This window comes from Falco naumanni, chromosome 3 (genome assembly GCF_017639655.2).
Source record: "Falco naumanni isolate bFalNau1 chromosome 3, bFalNau1.pat, whole genome shotgun sequence".
NCBI lineage: Eukaryota > Metazoa > Chordata > Aves > Falconiformes > Falconidae > Falco > Falco naumanni.
In genome coordinates, this window is record NC_054056.1 from 104,607,345 (window position 1) to 104,624,282 (window position 16,938).

A 16,938-nucleotide genomic window follows, 5' to 3' on the forward strand; every position below is an offset into this window, starting at 1 on the left:
GATAGGTTTTGCTTCTAAGTTACTTGGACAATGGCATGGAATGAATCCTTAAACAAGTTTCCAAACAACGGGGGGGGGGGATTTGCTGGAAAGCAAGACTGTCATCCAGAGCATCCCTGACCAGCTGTTAGAATTCACCAGCAGAAATCACATGAAGTTCAAGAATGATAAATAAAAGTCCTTTATGCGGGACAAAACCAAACCCTTGGAATAGCACAATCTCACTGCCTGTGTAACAATTCTCCAGAAAGGGACCTAAGTGTCCCAGTGGACAAACTGAACAGGAACCAGACATGCAGCCTTATAACAACAAAGAGTAACCATCCAGTGGGCTACGCCAGCCAGATTGTCACCAGCAGACTGAGGAAAGTGATTATTTCCATCTAGTCAGCCCTCATGAGGTCTTAAGAGTAATGTGTCCAGATTTAGGCTTCTCAGTAGGAGACAGACACAGACAAACTGGAATGAATCTAATAGTCACTAAGACACTTATGGGGACTCACTATGGAAGCAGAGGCTCTGACAGCTGGGTTTACTTAAGCTGGAAGAAAGATGACTAAGGGATCTGACTGTGGTCTTCTGCTACCTAAAAAGAAGTTATGAATAAGACAGAGCCAGACCCATCTCAGAGGTGCACAGGGAAAAGACAAGAGGCAACAGTCACAAGCTACAAGGAAAATTCTGGTTGTATGGAAGAAAGAAATTCTTCACCATCAGAATGATTAAGCACAGACACCGGTGTCCACAGAGACTGTAGATTCTTCATTTTAAATACTTTAAAAAGTAACTGGACAAGGCCTGAGCCGCCTGATTGAACTTTGAAGTTGGCCCTGCTTTGAGGAGAAGGCTGGACTAGAAGATGCCTGTAATACCTTCCAGCCTACATTCTCCTATGAGTCACTTTACCATGACAGTATTAGAGTGTAGTTGATTTAAACATTTAAGATGATAATTGATACTTTCAAAGGATAGTCTTCCATGCTTATCCAGAAGGTTTGCTTCACTCTGAACAAATAAAAATTTCCACAGAGAAGAATCTATTCTAGTTTTAAGACATAATGCATACCGTAAAAATAAGCTAAATTGTTTCTGTAACATTAAATCCAGGGAACAGTTTTAAAACAGAATTAATTTTTACCCAATTGTCTGGAAAGTATTTATCCACTATCTCTCTCATTTTTGCTTGCTGAGTGTGAAGAATAGAAGGGTCAAAATACAGTATCACATAGAGCATAGCAGCCTGAGTAGCCAGGGCAGTGCTGCGGTGTTCTGGTAATGGATACGCTGAAACCTAGAAAAAGGGGAAAACCAAAACTGAACATAATATAATGCAACATAACCCACTTGAAAATATTACAGAAAGTACAGTATATAGAAACCAGGAGGCAAGGAGTATATTTAGATAAGCTGGACATGCTTACACATGCAGTATATTTACCAGACACACTTCCTGGAATATAAAGTTGACCATGTAGATGTCTGCTAAAACTTTAACAGGCTATAGTAAGGTTTTACTCTGCTGTAAATAGTCAAAGGAAGAATGAACCAAAGAGCTTCAGATGAGTTCAAAGGAGAAGAGCTAAATAAGTATTTTATAAGGACTAGGTATGTTTAGTTCATCTCCGATAGAAACAAGGATTAATTTAATCCAAGTAAGAGGGAATTAGGATGCAGATAATTATTCACCAATTCCATGTACCAGAAAGATCAAAAAAATTTAAATTATCAACTGAATTTTCATTTTAAAAATACATGATAATGTATTAAAAGACCTCCATACTAACAAAAACACTGGCATCAAAATCATACATTGGTATCATACAATCTCAACATTGCTAAAGGAAAACAGTTCTCTGTTTTTATTTAGTAACATCCTATTTTTCTTTAATTTTGATTGGTTATTTTATTAGGTTAAATGTTCAGACTAGTATGAAAATTCAGGTTTCTGCCCGCTACCATGACGAATAAGCTGCAATTATCAAAGGAGATAACACCTCAGATATGACATGATTTAGTAAAACAAGCTGTATTCAGTTTGGGTTGAGCTAAAAATTTCTACCCTACTTTTCGTACTACATTTGGAGAAAGTACATTGGTTACAATCATGCTTTGTATAGAAACATTAATGCTTTTCATTATCAACTGATTACTACAAAATAGAGACTAAATTTGTAATATTATTTTAATGCAAAGGCAATAAACCAATGTATAAAAGAGGACAAGTAATTTTGATACAAAGTATCAGCTGATTTTAGTAAGATTTCTAGATTAAGTACTTCACAAGAGCAGTCTCACAAACACTTCCGTTTCCTATGAGAGACAAATTATGTCACCAAATGGGTTCCCTTCATAACTTACTAAGTTATCTTTTGTCAGTGTCTAGAATTTTACACAGCTTAAAAAAATTCCTACAGTAAAGTACCTGAAAAGGCTTATTTTCCCTCTTGAAAGTCATTATGTCTGTCCATAATATGAAAGTGTTTTTTGTAAGGTCCCTAGTCTTTAAAGTACTACTCCTGCCTAAAGAATTTAAGCCTTTATTTCATATTATCATTCATTAAATGTGGAATTCTGGTTTCCTGCATCTATAAATTGTTTCAGTTAGCCAGGACTTACTGAAAGAGTGCCAGTAATTACAGAAATGATTGCTTGTCCATGCTAAAGATGGAAACCTGCTCAAAAGCAAATGCTTTGTTAAAGATCTCTCAAAGAAGAGACTGTAAATATAGTAGCCATTACTCATACTTTGCTTCCATTTTTCTTTTCCTTTATTAACACAATTCTCATAGTTAATAGCTGTGATATTAGTGTTCCTTTTTAAACACACTGTCTACCAAGCGATTATAAAACTCTTTGCTGTAACTAAAAGAATGGGAAACTACGAAGAAATTAAGTTATTACAAGTGGCCAATCATTAATGATTTAAAGACATCAAACAATTTTTTTTTAATGCAAGATTGGCCAAACACTGGAGCAGGTTGCCCAGAGAGGTTCTGCAGTCTGCACCTCTGGAGATACTCAAAACTCAGCTGGACTCAGTCCTGGGCAATCTGCTCCAGCTGCCTCTGCCTGAGCCAGAGGGTTGGACTGTGGGTAGGTGTCTCAAGAAGTCCTTTCCAACCTCTGATTTTGTGATTTATTTTTTTCTGGACTGCATGGTTGAATAACTAAGCTGTGAAACCATTTCACATTCACATTTAGGTCCCCCTTTTATCTCACAGTAACTTACCTGGTTATAAATGTCATCAGACCGTAAACGGCCAATAACCATGCTAATGAATGTTTCACTTATGGGTACCCTGCTGAAGTAACTCTCAGGGTAGTTTGGAGGTCTTTTAGCTCCAGGTTGGCTCGAGTATCCAGTGCTTCGAAGCAATTTACAGATATCATCTAAATTGGAATCAGCAGAGGACCGGGCTGCACTGTTTTACAAAAGACAGGAAAACACACCATTGAACTGTATGACCTAACCATTTCCTCTTCTCCTTGCCCTTGTAACCATGCCTTTCTTCCAGGAAAATGATCAGATACTAATGTCTGGAAGATTTTTTTTTGTTGTTTACTCCATGAATATAATGTTCACCATATTACAGGAGGACATGGATAAGTGTCCATACTAGAATCCCAGATAAGCACACAAAGCACAAACAGAAAAATGAACTTCACTCAGGAAGAGAAACAGAAAAAAATGACTATATTCAGAGGGGAAGTTTTGTTCTGGGTTGTTGTTTTTTTTCCTCTCCATTCTGAATTCCTTTTGTTGATCCACTTCTGCATTCCAGAGTTAAGGAATCCTCTCTCATTATACACTGAGAGGCATAAACATCGCCAAAGCAGCACAGGAACCAGATACCCTCCTTTTTTATATGTGTGAAAGGATTTGCACTGATACCCTTTAAAACTCCAACTGTCATACAATGATGCTGTTAACCTACCCTGGAAAACTCACTATTGATTTGACTAATCAAGCAGTGTAACTACTAGAGGTCTAACTTGCAACGTATTTGTCATCTAGATACTCAGGACCTTGCTTGCACATTGGGAAACCTGTGATAGTCTCATAGCTGGCCTTGCACGATTAAAGCTTTAGCTGAAAGCTTGCCAGCGGACTTCAAATTTCTGTTGTGACAACATGAGAAATCTATTGCTTCAGTTTTTCAGCTAGACCTGCAAACACAGCTAAAGCAAGGAGTTCTACTGATATTGAGAGCTCTGCTGAAATACGTCTATCCGTATATAGTCAGTTGATCAAAAAGGTGTCAATATTGTCTACTACCTTAATTCAATAACCTAGTTAACTGAATAAACTGCCTGTTGCATCCTTTCAGCCTTGAGTGCTTCTGCATATCAATATACATTACCTATATCTGTAGTAGGAAACCAACATTCTTTCTCTGACTTCTCCTTCAATCTTTTGGTCAATGACCAATAGCATGACTCCATATAAATAGAGTGCTTCACACTGTTTGGAAAGAAAGAATGAAGGAAGGAAATGACATAAACACAACTTTGTAGTAACATTTAAAGACAAATGTGTTGGCAAACTAATCCAATATCAACTGTATAGTCAATACAATATGAAACGTTCCAGGCTGTAGAATCCTGGTCTTTGTCCTCCTGCAAGCGAGTCATAGCATTTCCATGCATTTGGTAAACTTAAATCTTTGTCTAGTTTGGCACTAAACTAGTTGGTTCATTTTCTGTTACAAAACTGTTCAATACTTACTAGAAGCTGTTTTCCATCTTCATTAAGGAGGACCGTTTCTAACGTTTGCTGAATGTAAATTCCTTCATTGAGGTCGTCTAAGTATCTAGGAATCATAACAAAGAGTTGGTCACTGACTGTTTTGCTCTCTAATCATCTGTCCATAGAACTCAATTGGTCAATTTTCTCTGAAAGTCAACAGAAACATTAGAACACTTCCCTAGCACAAGTAGCATGGAGCTTTTCAGACAAGAGATGCTCTACTATGAAACCCAAGGCTGGAAATCCTAGCTAAAGCCAACCAGCTGGCAAAAGCCTTCTTCCATATATTGATGGCCTTTGCAAAAGCAACTAGAAGATACTTTGTAACTTACAGCTAACATGCTCTTAATCTTCTTATGGATGGATAACAGCCTGAGAAGAGAGTACCAAGAAGGCTTCCACCACAGAATTTAGTAAAACTGTCATATTTTCAAATTACCTCAAAAACATCTACTGGAAGTACCATAAATTGATGTCTATTGCAATTTGGAAGGCAGAGCTAGAAACAGTGTTTATCTGGATTAACAGACAATTTCTTCCTATTAAAGTATTTTCCAGTAACACTGCTTCTTAATAAGTAATGTTAAACATATTTTTTTTCATTAATCTGTTCATATAAGATCAATAACAAAACCAATTCTTATGCTCAAGATTCTCTGGAACTTTCTCTTAAGAGTATTTTATGAACCTTTTAATTGTTTTTTACAGGTAAGAGTAGCAAACTTGAGAATATGGCAACTCCACTGAAAAATCAAGTTCAGGAAAACAATGCCCATGAAAGTTAAAGAAAAAAACCCTACCTGATATTCTGTTTTGCAAGACCACAAAAAACTTTGTTTAATAACATGGAGCCTCCTTTTATTAAAAAAAAATAATCTTTGAGACAATCTCCAAGATGAAGAAGGAAAACTGGCTCTAGCTTGCAAGTGAGGAAATGAAATTGAGAGGTTAAATGTTTTCAAGTCACATACTAAGCTGGTAAGCAACAGCAGGCGTAAAAGTGTTCACTCCAGCAATCCAAGTTTCCAAGTGCACATGAATATGCTTCAATAGCAAGTGTATTGGGCCTCTAAGAAAAAAGCTTCTCATTGTTAAGACTAAACAGTAACCCAGTCTTTAAGAAAATCCACATGTATTTAAGATACCATACCTGTTTAAATCTACAATATATTTGTGTACACTCTGAAAAGCTAGATAAAATCTCGTCAAAATTTCAATGTTGTTTTCACGAAATTCTTCATCTAAATCCAGTAACTCAGGTTTGGCTTCCAGTTTGCCTTCACATGTCTCAGGCCCCTAAGAAAAGAATTTCATCTTTAGAGACAGTATTTGACTTTGATGTCTATTTGACTTCCCATCAGTAGGACACAGAACATGTACAACCCCCACCATGCGCACAACACAACAACATTTCTTACTAAAACAAGGATCTGTAGTTTTCCAATCTACTTTATGATGAACACTCATTACCTAAAGATGAGTTTTAGACTTTGTTAGAATCTGCAATGATTTTAAATATGATTTATCCTATGTAACCAATGGAAAATATTAGTTAATGCTTTCAGTAAAGCCCCAATGCACCTGAAGCCACTGTGTGCTTTTTGTAGTGCTGTCTCCCTGCTGGAATTTTTTCCTTTACACATTTGATCTGATTGATTTCTGAGACAGAAATCATAACATTAAGGCCTCAGAAAGCTTAGTACTATCTCATACATTTAAACTACTTGAAAGTATTAGACCTGGTTTTGTTTAGACTCTGGATCTAGCTCAGCACTAGTCCCCCAAATTAATGCAGGAACTATGTCATTTCCCTCAACCATAAGGGAAAAAAGGTTGGGATGAAGAGCCCAAATTCCTTTAAAGCAAAGTTAAACATTTCTAACCATTTTCCACTGTCAACATTTCTCATAACTCATAATTTAGTCTTACCATCACCATCTAAATGAAAAAGCCGTTAATGTTTAATTGAAAACACTGTTAGCGTCATTCCACAGATCACTTATGACAGCATAAGATCATGGCTTAAATAGATTTAGTTAAGATAAAAATAGCTTGAAGTTAAAATAAAATATTAAGCTAGTTTTGTGTGGTTTTGAAAATGCTCTTCTGCTTCTCTTTGTACAAAATACCTACATAAAACAAAGGATGAAAGCAGGCTGCTTCATCCATCACCAAAGTGCCTATGAAGTTTAAATGCATAAAGAGCCTGAATTTTCAAAAGCTCAAATCTCTTCTCATTCAGTAAGAATCATAAATACAGAAATGCTGCATTCGCAGTGAAAATAACTGTAAATTCACTAATCTCTGCTTTATAAGTATGTCTTTTATGGATTTTGGGGTGATTACTCTGGAAAGCAGCAACACTGTGATGCTTAACATTCCAAAATCTTTCAGTTTTAAGGATAATTGTATTTCTCACCAATTATACCTATTTGCTTTTAAATTTTAAGTTTTCAAGTAATTTGTGTAGGAAAGGACTTCTAACAAGCACTTAGATCTAAATGTATCTGGGAAATCATTTGTGCTTAGGGTTTTCAGTGTCCAAGGCTCACAGCTGCTGCTTGAAATTTACAACTCTTACTACACCCCCCACTCCCCGTCCCCTGCTTTACTATTAACACTTCTTGTATTGTACAATCCAGATAAAGTCAGATTAGGTAGTCTCTGTAGTTCCTTCTTAAACATGCTAAAGAATGAGAGAGGGAAATAGGTACTGCAAGAAGCTTAATTTTGTAAGGGAAATAAGGGCACTATTCTTTAATTGTTTATTCAGCACATGACAAGCCCAGTGAATGAACAATGACAGTACTGTCAAACAGGAAAGCAGAAAGCAGTTTTCATGGCTGCAAAGAATAACCTACAGATAACCAAAGGAAGATGGGCATACTGCCCACAGTACTTCTCCAATGGAAAACAACCAGCTGCACAGGCTCAGAACTTGCTGGTGAAAGTATAATTTAATGTTCCTGCAGGAAATTATAGTAGTAGTAATAATAATAAACAACGACCCACAGAATCCAATACTCAAGTTTTATATAATCAGTATCCATCAAAGTTCACAGGCCAGATGACTCATCAAACATTTTGAAAGATGTAGCCCAGACCGCTCTTGAACGCACTTAGAACTGCCACCCCCTTCTTGCCCTGATACCCTCAGCGCAGGTACTGTTTATACTTCTGCCTAGGGGTTGAAGCACAGGATGTTCCCTACACTGTTTCTGCTCAGGCTCACTGAAATGAGTAAGGTGAGGCTGAGTATGATCATCAGTAGTATATAAAACACGAGACAGCCCAGAAGCAGAACGTTAGCATGCAAGTGTATCTCAATTGCTAGCTTAGTTTGGTGAATTTCTGGTAAACACTAAACAAGTAAGAAGTCATGGAAGTCAATTCTGACGAATGGTAGTAATAAGCACAATACTCAGGAATGGCTGTTTCATAACCTGAAGCATCCTCATGCAGCACAGCAAGCCTTTAAGGAGAAGTTTAAGAACAGAACTATTTACCTTAAAATAACTGAAATCAAATATAATATCCCCATACTTCTGTTGATCAGCCTTGTCCTTTAGCCTGAAAACACCAGGAATAAATTCAGAAAGTCTCAGAAGTTCTGCAATGATGGCATTTCCACAGGAGACAATCCGAAGAATTGCCTGACCACAGAGATTGTTTTCAGCTAGAAAATCCACCATTGTGGAGCTGGATGTGACAGAGCAGCAGACCGGCCGTCAGATTCTGATCATCAGTCTTTAGGTTATTTGAAGAAGAAACTCTGATGAGAAAACTAGCTGCGCCATTAATAACCTGTAAAAACAAAACCACACACATTGAGTGCTACGTATTCACATTTTTGATAGTGTAACCTATGTGTGTCTTTAAGCACGGTCTCACATGTTTCAGTTTATGAAATCTAAATTATGTACAGCTTTGTAAAATTAAAAAACGCACTGAATTAATCTCCAGCACATACACTGGGTTTGACTCGGTCACCTGTGTGACCAGGCAAAGAAAACATGACCTTTTGCACCAGAAAAATTCAGAACTACTGAAGAATGGAATTATCACAAATACAGAAGCAATTGAACCCATACAAAGACATGGCAGCAAGGAAAGCAAAACCATGTTACAAGATGTGTTTATAACAGGGTCTTTAAAAATACAAAGTGATTGTAACAGGTTTTAGCTACAAGGAAAATTTTTGTGGCAAGGGGAAATGATAGAGCTCTGTTCCTTTCTTTATTGCTGAAGGGTTTGCTTTTGTGCTGTGGCTTGTGGCTGCATTTCCTGGTCATAGTTGCATTTATGGACGTGTTTCCTGCAAGGTTCGGAGGGCAGCACCGCGAAAAATAAGCTCTGACGTTTAGAAACCACTTATGGAAAGTTATGAGCTGGCTCGACTTTTCACCAAATCCCCTTCCAAACCACTGAGGTAAATTCAGGAGGAAAGCTGCCCCCTGACGGGGCCGGGAGCCCGGCCCGGCCGCCAGGCGAGGTGCGGCGCGACGGGCTGTGCCCCGCAGGGCCCAGCGGGCACCCGCAGCGGGCTCTGAACCGCGTCCCACCCCCGCCAGCCACCGGGCCGTGCGGACGCTGCCGCCCCGCTCCCCGCCAGCGCCCGCCCTCCCTCCCTCCCTCCCGCTCCCAGCGCCGCCTCGGGGCGCCCGCCGCCCCGCTCCCCCCGGCCAGCGGCCTCTCCGCCACCCCCGCGCGGCCGCGCTCACCTGTGCCCCGCCACGGAGCGCGGTGGGAGCGGCGAGGGGGTGGTCGGCTCCCGCCAAGCGCCGGCGGGCGGCCGCAGGGAGCCGCGGCGGCAGGCGAGGCGCAGGCGGCGGCAGGCCGGGCGGGAGGCCGGGCCCTCCCGTCACGTGACAGCGCCGTCACGTGGCGCGGCGCCGGCTGATGAGGCCGTTCCGCCCGCCCCGCGCCCAGCCCGCTCCTGCTGCCGAGACCGCCGGTGTGGGGCCGCCTCCGGGCCGCGGTGGCTGGCACTAGGTGAGCGACTGTCCCCTTCCCTGCCGGTGGGGTGAGGGCAGCGCTCCCCCGGCCGAGGGAGCGGAGGGAGGGAGGGGTGCGAGGCCGTTGCCCTCCGTGCGTGGCTGAGCGGGGGCGCCGTGGGGGGCTGGGAGAGCGGCACTTGCAGCGTGGGGGGCTCTGCCCCCAAGCTTTGGAGCAGGGAAGGGGCATCTCCCCGTCATAGGTGGTCACCGAGTGTATCTAGAGGGTGGGCACTAATCCTGGCACTCAGTGGGCGCTTGTCACCTGTGGGTCTTGTGTTACAAGTTACAAAGGAACTGAAAAAAGTTACTTGTCTCACAGTTTGGGGTTTTGAAGCATAGAGAAATCGCGTCAGTTGCTCAAATCTTTAAAATGAGCGGCAGAACACAAACTAATTTGCATTTGCTGCTTAGCAAACCTGCCTGGACTACTCGATCACTTAGATTGTAAGAAAAGCCCCTGTCTTGGCAGTCACGCTCACTCTTCTTTTCAACTCTGATTTTGCTGGTAGTATTTTCCAGACGTGAGGGGGGTGGGAGTTCCAAAAATGTGAAGTCCTTCATTGATGCACCCGTTGGAGACCTTCCTCACAAGAAATCGCACCTTAAAACCACTGCTGTAAAACCAATTCCAGTGAGGAACGTTGCTTTTCCTCTTAAGGCAGAATGGACAGCTGCTAGATGAAGAATTCAGTTGGAAAATACAAGAGTGAAATCTTTGCTTGGGATCATAAACAGTTTCTAAAGAAAAAATAATCTTTTGGTTGTTTTTTTTTTTTTTAAATATTTATCCCAAAGTACTTAAATTACTTTTCAAAAGACAGATTGAGATTAAACTACCAACATGATAGTATGATTTACTATTGTAAACAGTAACTTCTGTTCCTGTATAGTTTGCTCAGTGCTTCCATAAACATCAAGAGAATGAAGAAGCCTTTTTAACTTTTCTCTATTTTTTTCAGATTCCTGCCTTTCACAGTGTGTATCTGTGAAATTTCCAAAAGTACAGCAGGCTTTCTCAGTGAGTGAGATTTGCCGTGTTCAAGAAGGGAATTAGGTTCTCCGTGTAAACTCTGATAAATTAAATGGGCCCAGAAAGATAGAGCTGCTAAAATAATTTTATGTGGATATTTAATAGGGTACATCTGGATCAAAGAGGTTCTATACAAACAGTCTTGCTAAGATGGCAAACAGGTGCTTAAAAAAAAAAAGTTAAATACTGTAACAGGTGACAGCATTTGTTACTAAATCTTCAAGAGCATCCTTTTCCTTTCAAGGAGTTTTGTAAGGAGCTTTTTCCTTGTCTTCTATTGTCGGTCTGACAGCCTCTAAAGATCTTTCAAGATAGAAACACTTCTTTTGGCAGGGAGAGCACGAGCTGACATAACTGGACCGTTTTTGAAGGCCACTGCCTCCTCTGTGGCAAGACGCACCTTTAGAAGGGGATAGAGAGGAAGGCAGTTTGTATGTAATCCAGAAGTTCAAATTGCAGTGAACTTGAGCTGTTGTTAAAATGTTTGGATGGTGTCATAAAAGTTGGTCTTGAGGGGCCAAGCACATTTTTGGGATGGAAAAAAAAAAAAAAAAGATAACAAAATAAAACATTAGAACAGAAGAGAGTGTGACAGCAGACATTCAGGTCTTATAGCCTGCACAATATTCATGAGGAATGTGGCAATGATCAGTTTTGGGCGCACACAAGATGTAGTTCTGGAATCCCAGGAAATGTAGTAGAGGGAGATACAGCCTTAGGTATGCAAAGCTTGGGCAAAGCTTTATCCTTTCTATTTAGATATTTTCCAGACTTCTGTGGGATTATAGCTTGTCAGAGGCTGTTGTTGATAGAAGTCATCTCCTTGTTATTTTCTGTATGATTCAGATAAAACTGGTATACCCCACATTTGGTTGGGGATTCCATTCTCTACCTCCCCCAAAATGATCTCAGTATAGTCCTTGAACATACCAGTTATTCTTTACATGGATTAATGCAGTATTTCTGTTTATCCAAGACTTTTGTTAGGATTTTTTGTGTGTGAACAACTGTGTATCTAAAGCAGAGTGGAATTCTTCTTATCTTCTGCAACTTGAAGTTAAAAATTCTGCATGAAGTTTGTGTTTGTTATAATAGCCACACGTTGTCCGAGTGAATTGTGGTAAAGCATGAAGAAGGAAGAGCAGAAGTTCGAATTTCTGAGAAGGAACCAGCTGATGTGAACAGTGTGGATAGGCACAGCATAAGCAAACTCACTTGAAGGTTGTATTAATGACAAAGGAGAAGCAGTTAATTCCTGCAAGGCTGTAGGTTGTGGGTCTGTATTGGAAAGGAAGATGGTGGTAAAGAACAATGTGATGCCTGTGCCACTCTTGTTCTACTAATGGAGCATTGGTACTAAAAGTCTGTAGCATCTTTGGGGGAAGTAGGTAGCATTTGTAAGGTGGGCTTTTGTTTAAAAGTGGTTCTAGATGTTACACTGTTAAGGACATTCGTAGAAGAGTGGCCCTTTGTTAGATTATTTTTTTCCCCAAGGGCCAGCTGTTGAGACAGGCTTGTAGCTGGTGAGGCTGAATTGGATGCGAGAAGTCACATTTCTTTCTAGCCTAATTGGTAATATGCCTAGAAAACACAGGCAAGTTTTTGCGTATGTGGACTTCTTTAGATCTCAAATAGAGCAGTAATTTTCGAGCGAACATAATCATTGAATTTGAACCTCATTGTGGTTTAGCAATAAGACTAAGCAGATGAAAGCTGCAAGTTGCTTTTTGTGCTGCAGTTTTGCTTAATATTGAGTAAGAGGTGAATTGAAAACCTCTGGTGAATTGCAGTTCAACTGAAATGACTGACATCCTGGGAGCTAAGATTTCGTCTTTGCTTTCTGGTGTTTCAGTGGTTCTGTTGACTAGTGGTTAGCTGGCTATACTTCTGTTTTCTCTCCCAAATTCTTTGCGCGTAAACTGCATTCAGAATGTTGTGTCTGTTACTTCTAGAGCAACGATTTCAAGATGCCAGGTGGTGCAAGAATCTCATTGAACTTTATGGATTCCTCTCTTTCATCTTTGAAAAACTGCCAGTCTTACATAAATACTGGAATGGATATTGCTACTCATGTTGCCCTTGACCTTGTGGAAAATTTCAGTAAGTATATTCTCTCTTCTATTACATCTTGAATTTGACAGATGAGTCCTAGGCCTACCTATTTTGACTTAGTTACTGGCAATATCTATCTTCATTGTAGGAACTGTAGCTCTTCTGGCTAGACCAAGGTGTTTTTACTCCAGTCACTTCATTGTCTTAAATGATAAATTCCGTGAAAATGTGAATACCAGGTGAACATTGTCCTGGCTTTTGTAACACTCAAGACTAATTGCGTTCCAGTGGTTGTTACCCTACAGCTTTGTGAAAACTTTTAAGGTTGCTGAGTGAGATGGAGAAGGCCTCTTAAGTGGGTGAATAAAATGATTTTTCATTCTAATACTGCTTCTTTGTGTGTGCTTTATTTGATGGTTAGGGCAAGATATATTGCAATAATGCTAATGATTTTGAGTACAAAGCTTGAGCTGCCTGTTAGGGGATGCAGTTTTTTTAAATGCTGCCTCTTCTCTGCTGAAAATCAGGCCCTTCTGCGGTCCTTCAGTTTGGACGTTTGCAAAATGGTTTACCTTAAATCTGTAATTGCTTCTAACAGTTTTGTCATTGTTATTTCACAAACAGGTGCACTGCAAAGCTGCTTTTCAAAGACAAACATGAGGCATCCCATTTCTGTGATCTTAGATCTGTGAATTTTTTTCACTAGGAAAAATGAAAAACTTCAAAGCTCCAAAACCCTGGTAGTTTTCATGAGTGGAGAATGAGAATCCTCTGAAACAAGTTTTACTGTTCATTATAAATCTTGTACTCAACTAAGCCAAGGGTTTATGTACAATCAAGATTAATGCTTTTCTCTGTCTATTGTGATGATTTTCTGTCCTTTGACCCTTTTTCCATACTGCTATCAGACACAATTGACATGTCATTTCTAGCAGGGCAGAGGAAATGGAAAGCTTGACTGAACGGTCAACTGGGGATTCTGTTTGAGGTAAAATGGTATAACCAGTTCTGTTTCCTCTGCTTTTGCACTCATCATCTCTCCTACCTTGCTATGAGTAATACATGGAAATACACTGAATGTACTGAATTCTTTCAGTCCCAAGATTGCAGAATGATCCACAGAAATTAGTTATTTGTACAAAAGTTGAAAGCTTTGATTAATTTCACCTTTCAATAGAAGCCCCTGCTGCATTCCCATTTGGAGAGGTGAAAGGCAACTTAAGCTCCACTGTGCAGGTCTGCATCTGGGAGTCTGTGCAACTCCTGGTAAATGTTGTTATCCTACTTGCTTACCTGCTTCTGACACATTAATTGCAACCTTGAAGTTTTTTTGTCCATTTCCTTCAGTAACCGAAGGACCATATTTAGCATTCTGTTCTGAGAGGAGGCGGTTATTCTTCATGGGATACCCATGGTCGTTGTTACAGTCAAGTTATGTCATGTGGCTGGAAAAGAGCTCCTAGACCATAACACTCATTTTACTTTAGCAGGGGCAACTTTCCTGTAGAGTCGTAGAATTATCAAGCACAGCCTTTTAACATAGTCCATCTCATTGCTCTATGGAAAAGGTATTCCAGACTTGTATTTGTAGTTTATACCTTTTGTATCTGTTATTACAGTGTTACCTTTTTACTTATAATAGTTGTCGTCTTTGCTCCTACATTTTTCCTTGCAGAAGTATGTACATCTGTACATGGAACAAACAAATGAGTGAAGTTCCTCACTTTTACAGGGTTTTGTTTTCACTCCCCTGACTACTACACTTCAGGTTCTAATGTTCCTTACACAATGCCGTTGGGAAAGATACAGGGTTTCTGTGGCATGACATACTTTCGGTAAACAAATACTTTTGGTGTTTTAGAATTAGCATTATCTGATCTGCCATACTTGATTGTTCAGCTCTTGCCTCCAGTTCATATGCGGCAATTTCTATTTCTAGAATTGTTACTCATCTGTCCTACTTTGCCTTCATGTTCCGAAGCAAAATATCAATTTAATTTTGGGCCACTGTTAGATAATGTGTTTCTGCATTCTTGTTCCTGTCCCATTTGCAATTTGTTTAAATTTCCTTTACAAAACTTAACTGTCCAGCTTCTGGTAGGTTTCATTGCCAGGCTTTGTAGAAGAAAGAATTCTATTGTAGCTGTTATTTTACAAGCACTCTTTCTGTGAAGGTGTTTGTTCTTTGGTCTTTCTTTTTGGACAGTGCTGATTTTGGGAAATAGTACCAAAAATTTTCATAGTAAGTGCACAAGAAAAGTTACGTTTACATCTGAAGATAAATAACGGAAATGACAGGCAAAGTTAGTGCAGTAAGCAATGTCTGTTTCTTCTCTTAATTGCTGTTCTCCGCAAGCCCAATCCTGAAAACATGTTTATCAAATAGTACAGAGCAGTGGTTGCTGGACTGGGTACTATTTAATGCAGTATCATGGAGGGACTTCCTGTAAACATATCTGATAGTAAGTTAGACCAAAAGATCTATTGGGATCACTTTTCCCTACTTTCTTAGGTATGCCAGTGTGTTTTTGTTGTGTGTTTTTTGTGTTTGGTTGTTTGGTTTTTTTTAACAATTAAACAGCGATTTGTGAAAGAACTTGTGTGTGATTTTTATCACTTCAGAGCTCTAGTAAAGCAGAGAAATACGAATTCATACATTTAAGGTTTTCTTGACACGTGTAAAGGGTTGTTACGGTAAGCCAATTGTGTGGGTGTTTCTTGGTTCAGTGAAAATCACTGCCTGCATAATTAGTCCTTTAGGGCTAGAACACGCTTTTCGCTTTCAGATGTGGAGAACGATATGAAGAACGCTTCTAAAGGATGTAAAAAGAAAACGGTTTGGTGTTTTCAGCGCTTTTTTGTATTCACGTCAGTTACGGAACAGCCGCAGGATTGTTCGGGTGAAGTGAAAATCAACGCTCGCTAGGGGGCAGAAGAAGATAGGAAGCAAGCAGGGCTGCCACTTCAGTTACAAAAAGCATTGACGTTCTGGAAACTGGCCTCTTTACCTGTGGGTTGATCTGGCCATGATCCCTGAGTAGCCTAAAGTCCTCCCCAGGTACACCATACGGAGAACAAAGAACTCTTACGCTGGTTATAGAGAAGCTATAAGATCCTCTCAGAATGATTTTGAGTTTAAGCTTTGTAAACAGATGGTGGTAGTGGTATGTGGAAGAGGGAATAAAATTACTTGGCTGGTTGTGAAACCAGAGGGCTGCCGATAGGAAGAGGTGCCAGACTTGTGGGCAGGTATTGGCTCAGGATATTCCATGACCTATAGGAACCTCATAACGTATAGTTACTTTTCTTCAGGTATCTCAGATGCTTTGCAAACACTGGCTAAGCCCCTCAACTCTCTGGGAGGTAAATAATAGTTACAGGGATTACGTACTTCACTACCACTGGAATGAAACTCTTTTAGGTAATAATGGTTGCCATATAGAAGTATGGTAACTGCTCATAATCCAAAACAGAAAAATTAAAATTTCTTCCAACTGACTGAAACAACTGAGAAAACTTCGTTAGAGAAGATGGATAGAGGTTTTTGAGTTCAATGGCAGGAACACCAGATTAAATTGCTTACTCATGAATAAATACAACAATAGATCTTTCATGCCTTTATTTTGATATTATGCTTGAAAGTTTCAGACTAAGTCAAACACTGGGTTTATATTTCAACTGTAATTTCATATGGAGAATGCCGCCTATTGAATGGAGACTATCCTTTCTCTCCACAGCTTAACTCCTTTTAGGAAGCTACCATCTATCTACTGGCTTGCTTCAGTCCTGCCTAAGTAGAATTTATCTGTTTCTGGGTAAAGGCAGCATGGTTGCAAGCCAGTGCACATACTGATTCTATCATTGATTACTGTGCCTACTGTTCATTGCTGTACTGCTGTAGTTAAATTTATTCTGTTTTAAGAGCCCTGTGTGCATCTATTCATTATATTCGGGAAAATGAACACTTGTTCTTCATAGTTAACTTACATGAGGCCATTGCTTTCTGGCAATAATGGCAGAGCCTTTTAGTTTGAATACTGTTGTCAGGTTTGGGGGATGGTTTTTTTTTTTTTCTCCTACACATTAATTGTGCTCAGAACTTCCCATTAACT

At 39.8% G+C, this 16,938-nt stretch overlaps 2 protein-coding genes across 6 annotated transcripts in view; one reads left to right on the forward strand and one right to left on the reverse strand.

Moving 5' to 3' along the window:
• The window catches only part of WASHC5 (WASH complex subunit 5), a 28,675-nt gene extending 19,101 nt beyond the window's left edge, over nt 1-9,574 (reverse strand). The window contains exons 1-7 of one of the 2 annotated variants that reach the window (XM_040587997.1): nt 9,469-9,574; nt 8,254-8,551; nt 5,898-6,043; nt 4,727-4,811; nt 4,362-4,462; nt 3,230-3,422; nt 1,139-1,291 (exon numbers count right to left, since the gene is read on the reverse strand). In XM_040587997.1, coding sequence (XP_040443931.1) covers nt 1,139-1,291; nt 3,230-3,422; nt 4,362-4,462; nt 4,727-4,811; nt 5,898-6,043; nt 8,254-8,439 — 864 coding nt within the window. In that variant the 5' untranslated portion in view covers nt 8,440-8,551; nt 9,469-9,574. The remainder of the gene's footprint in view (nt 1-1,138; nt 1,292-3,229; nt 3,423-4,361; nt 4,463-4,726; nt 4,812-5,897; nt 6,044-8,253; nt 8,552-9,468) is intronic. The other variant, XM_040587998.1, reaches the window with a different exon arrangement.
• Nucleotides 9,575-9,627: 53 nt separating this feature from the next.
• NSMCE2 (NSE2 (MMS21) homolog, SMC5-SMC6 complex SUMO ligase) overlaps nt 9,628-16,938 on the forward strand; it is a 136,014-nt gene continuing 128,703 nt past the window's right edge. Inside the window, exons 1-3 of one of the 4 annotated variants that reach the window (XM_040588001.1) lie at nt 9,658-9,739; nt 10,264-10,507; nt 12,727-12,874. In XM_040588001.1, the coding sequence (XP_040443935.1) occupies nt 12,742-12,874 (133 nt within the window). In that variant the 5' untranslated portion in view covers nt 9,658-9,739; nt 10,264-10,507; nt 12,727-12,741. Of the gene's footprint in view, nt 9,740-10,263; nt 10,508-10,703; nt 10,763-12,726; nt 12,875-16,938 lie in introns of all 4 variants that reach the window. The other 3 variants (XM_040588002.1, XM_040587999.1, XM_040588003.1) reach the window with 3 other exon arrangements.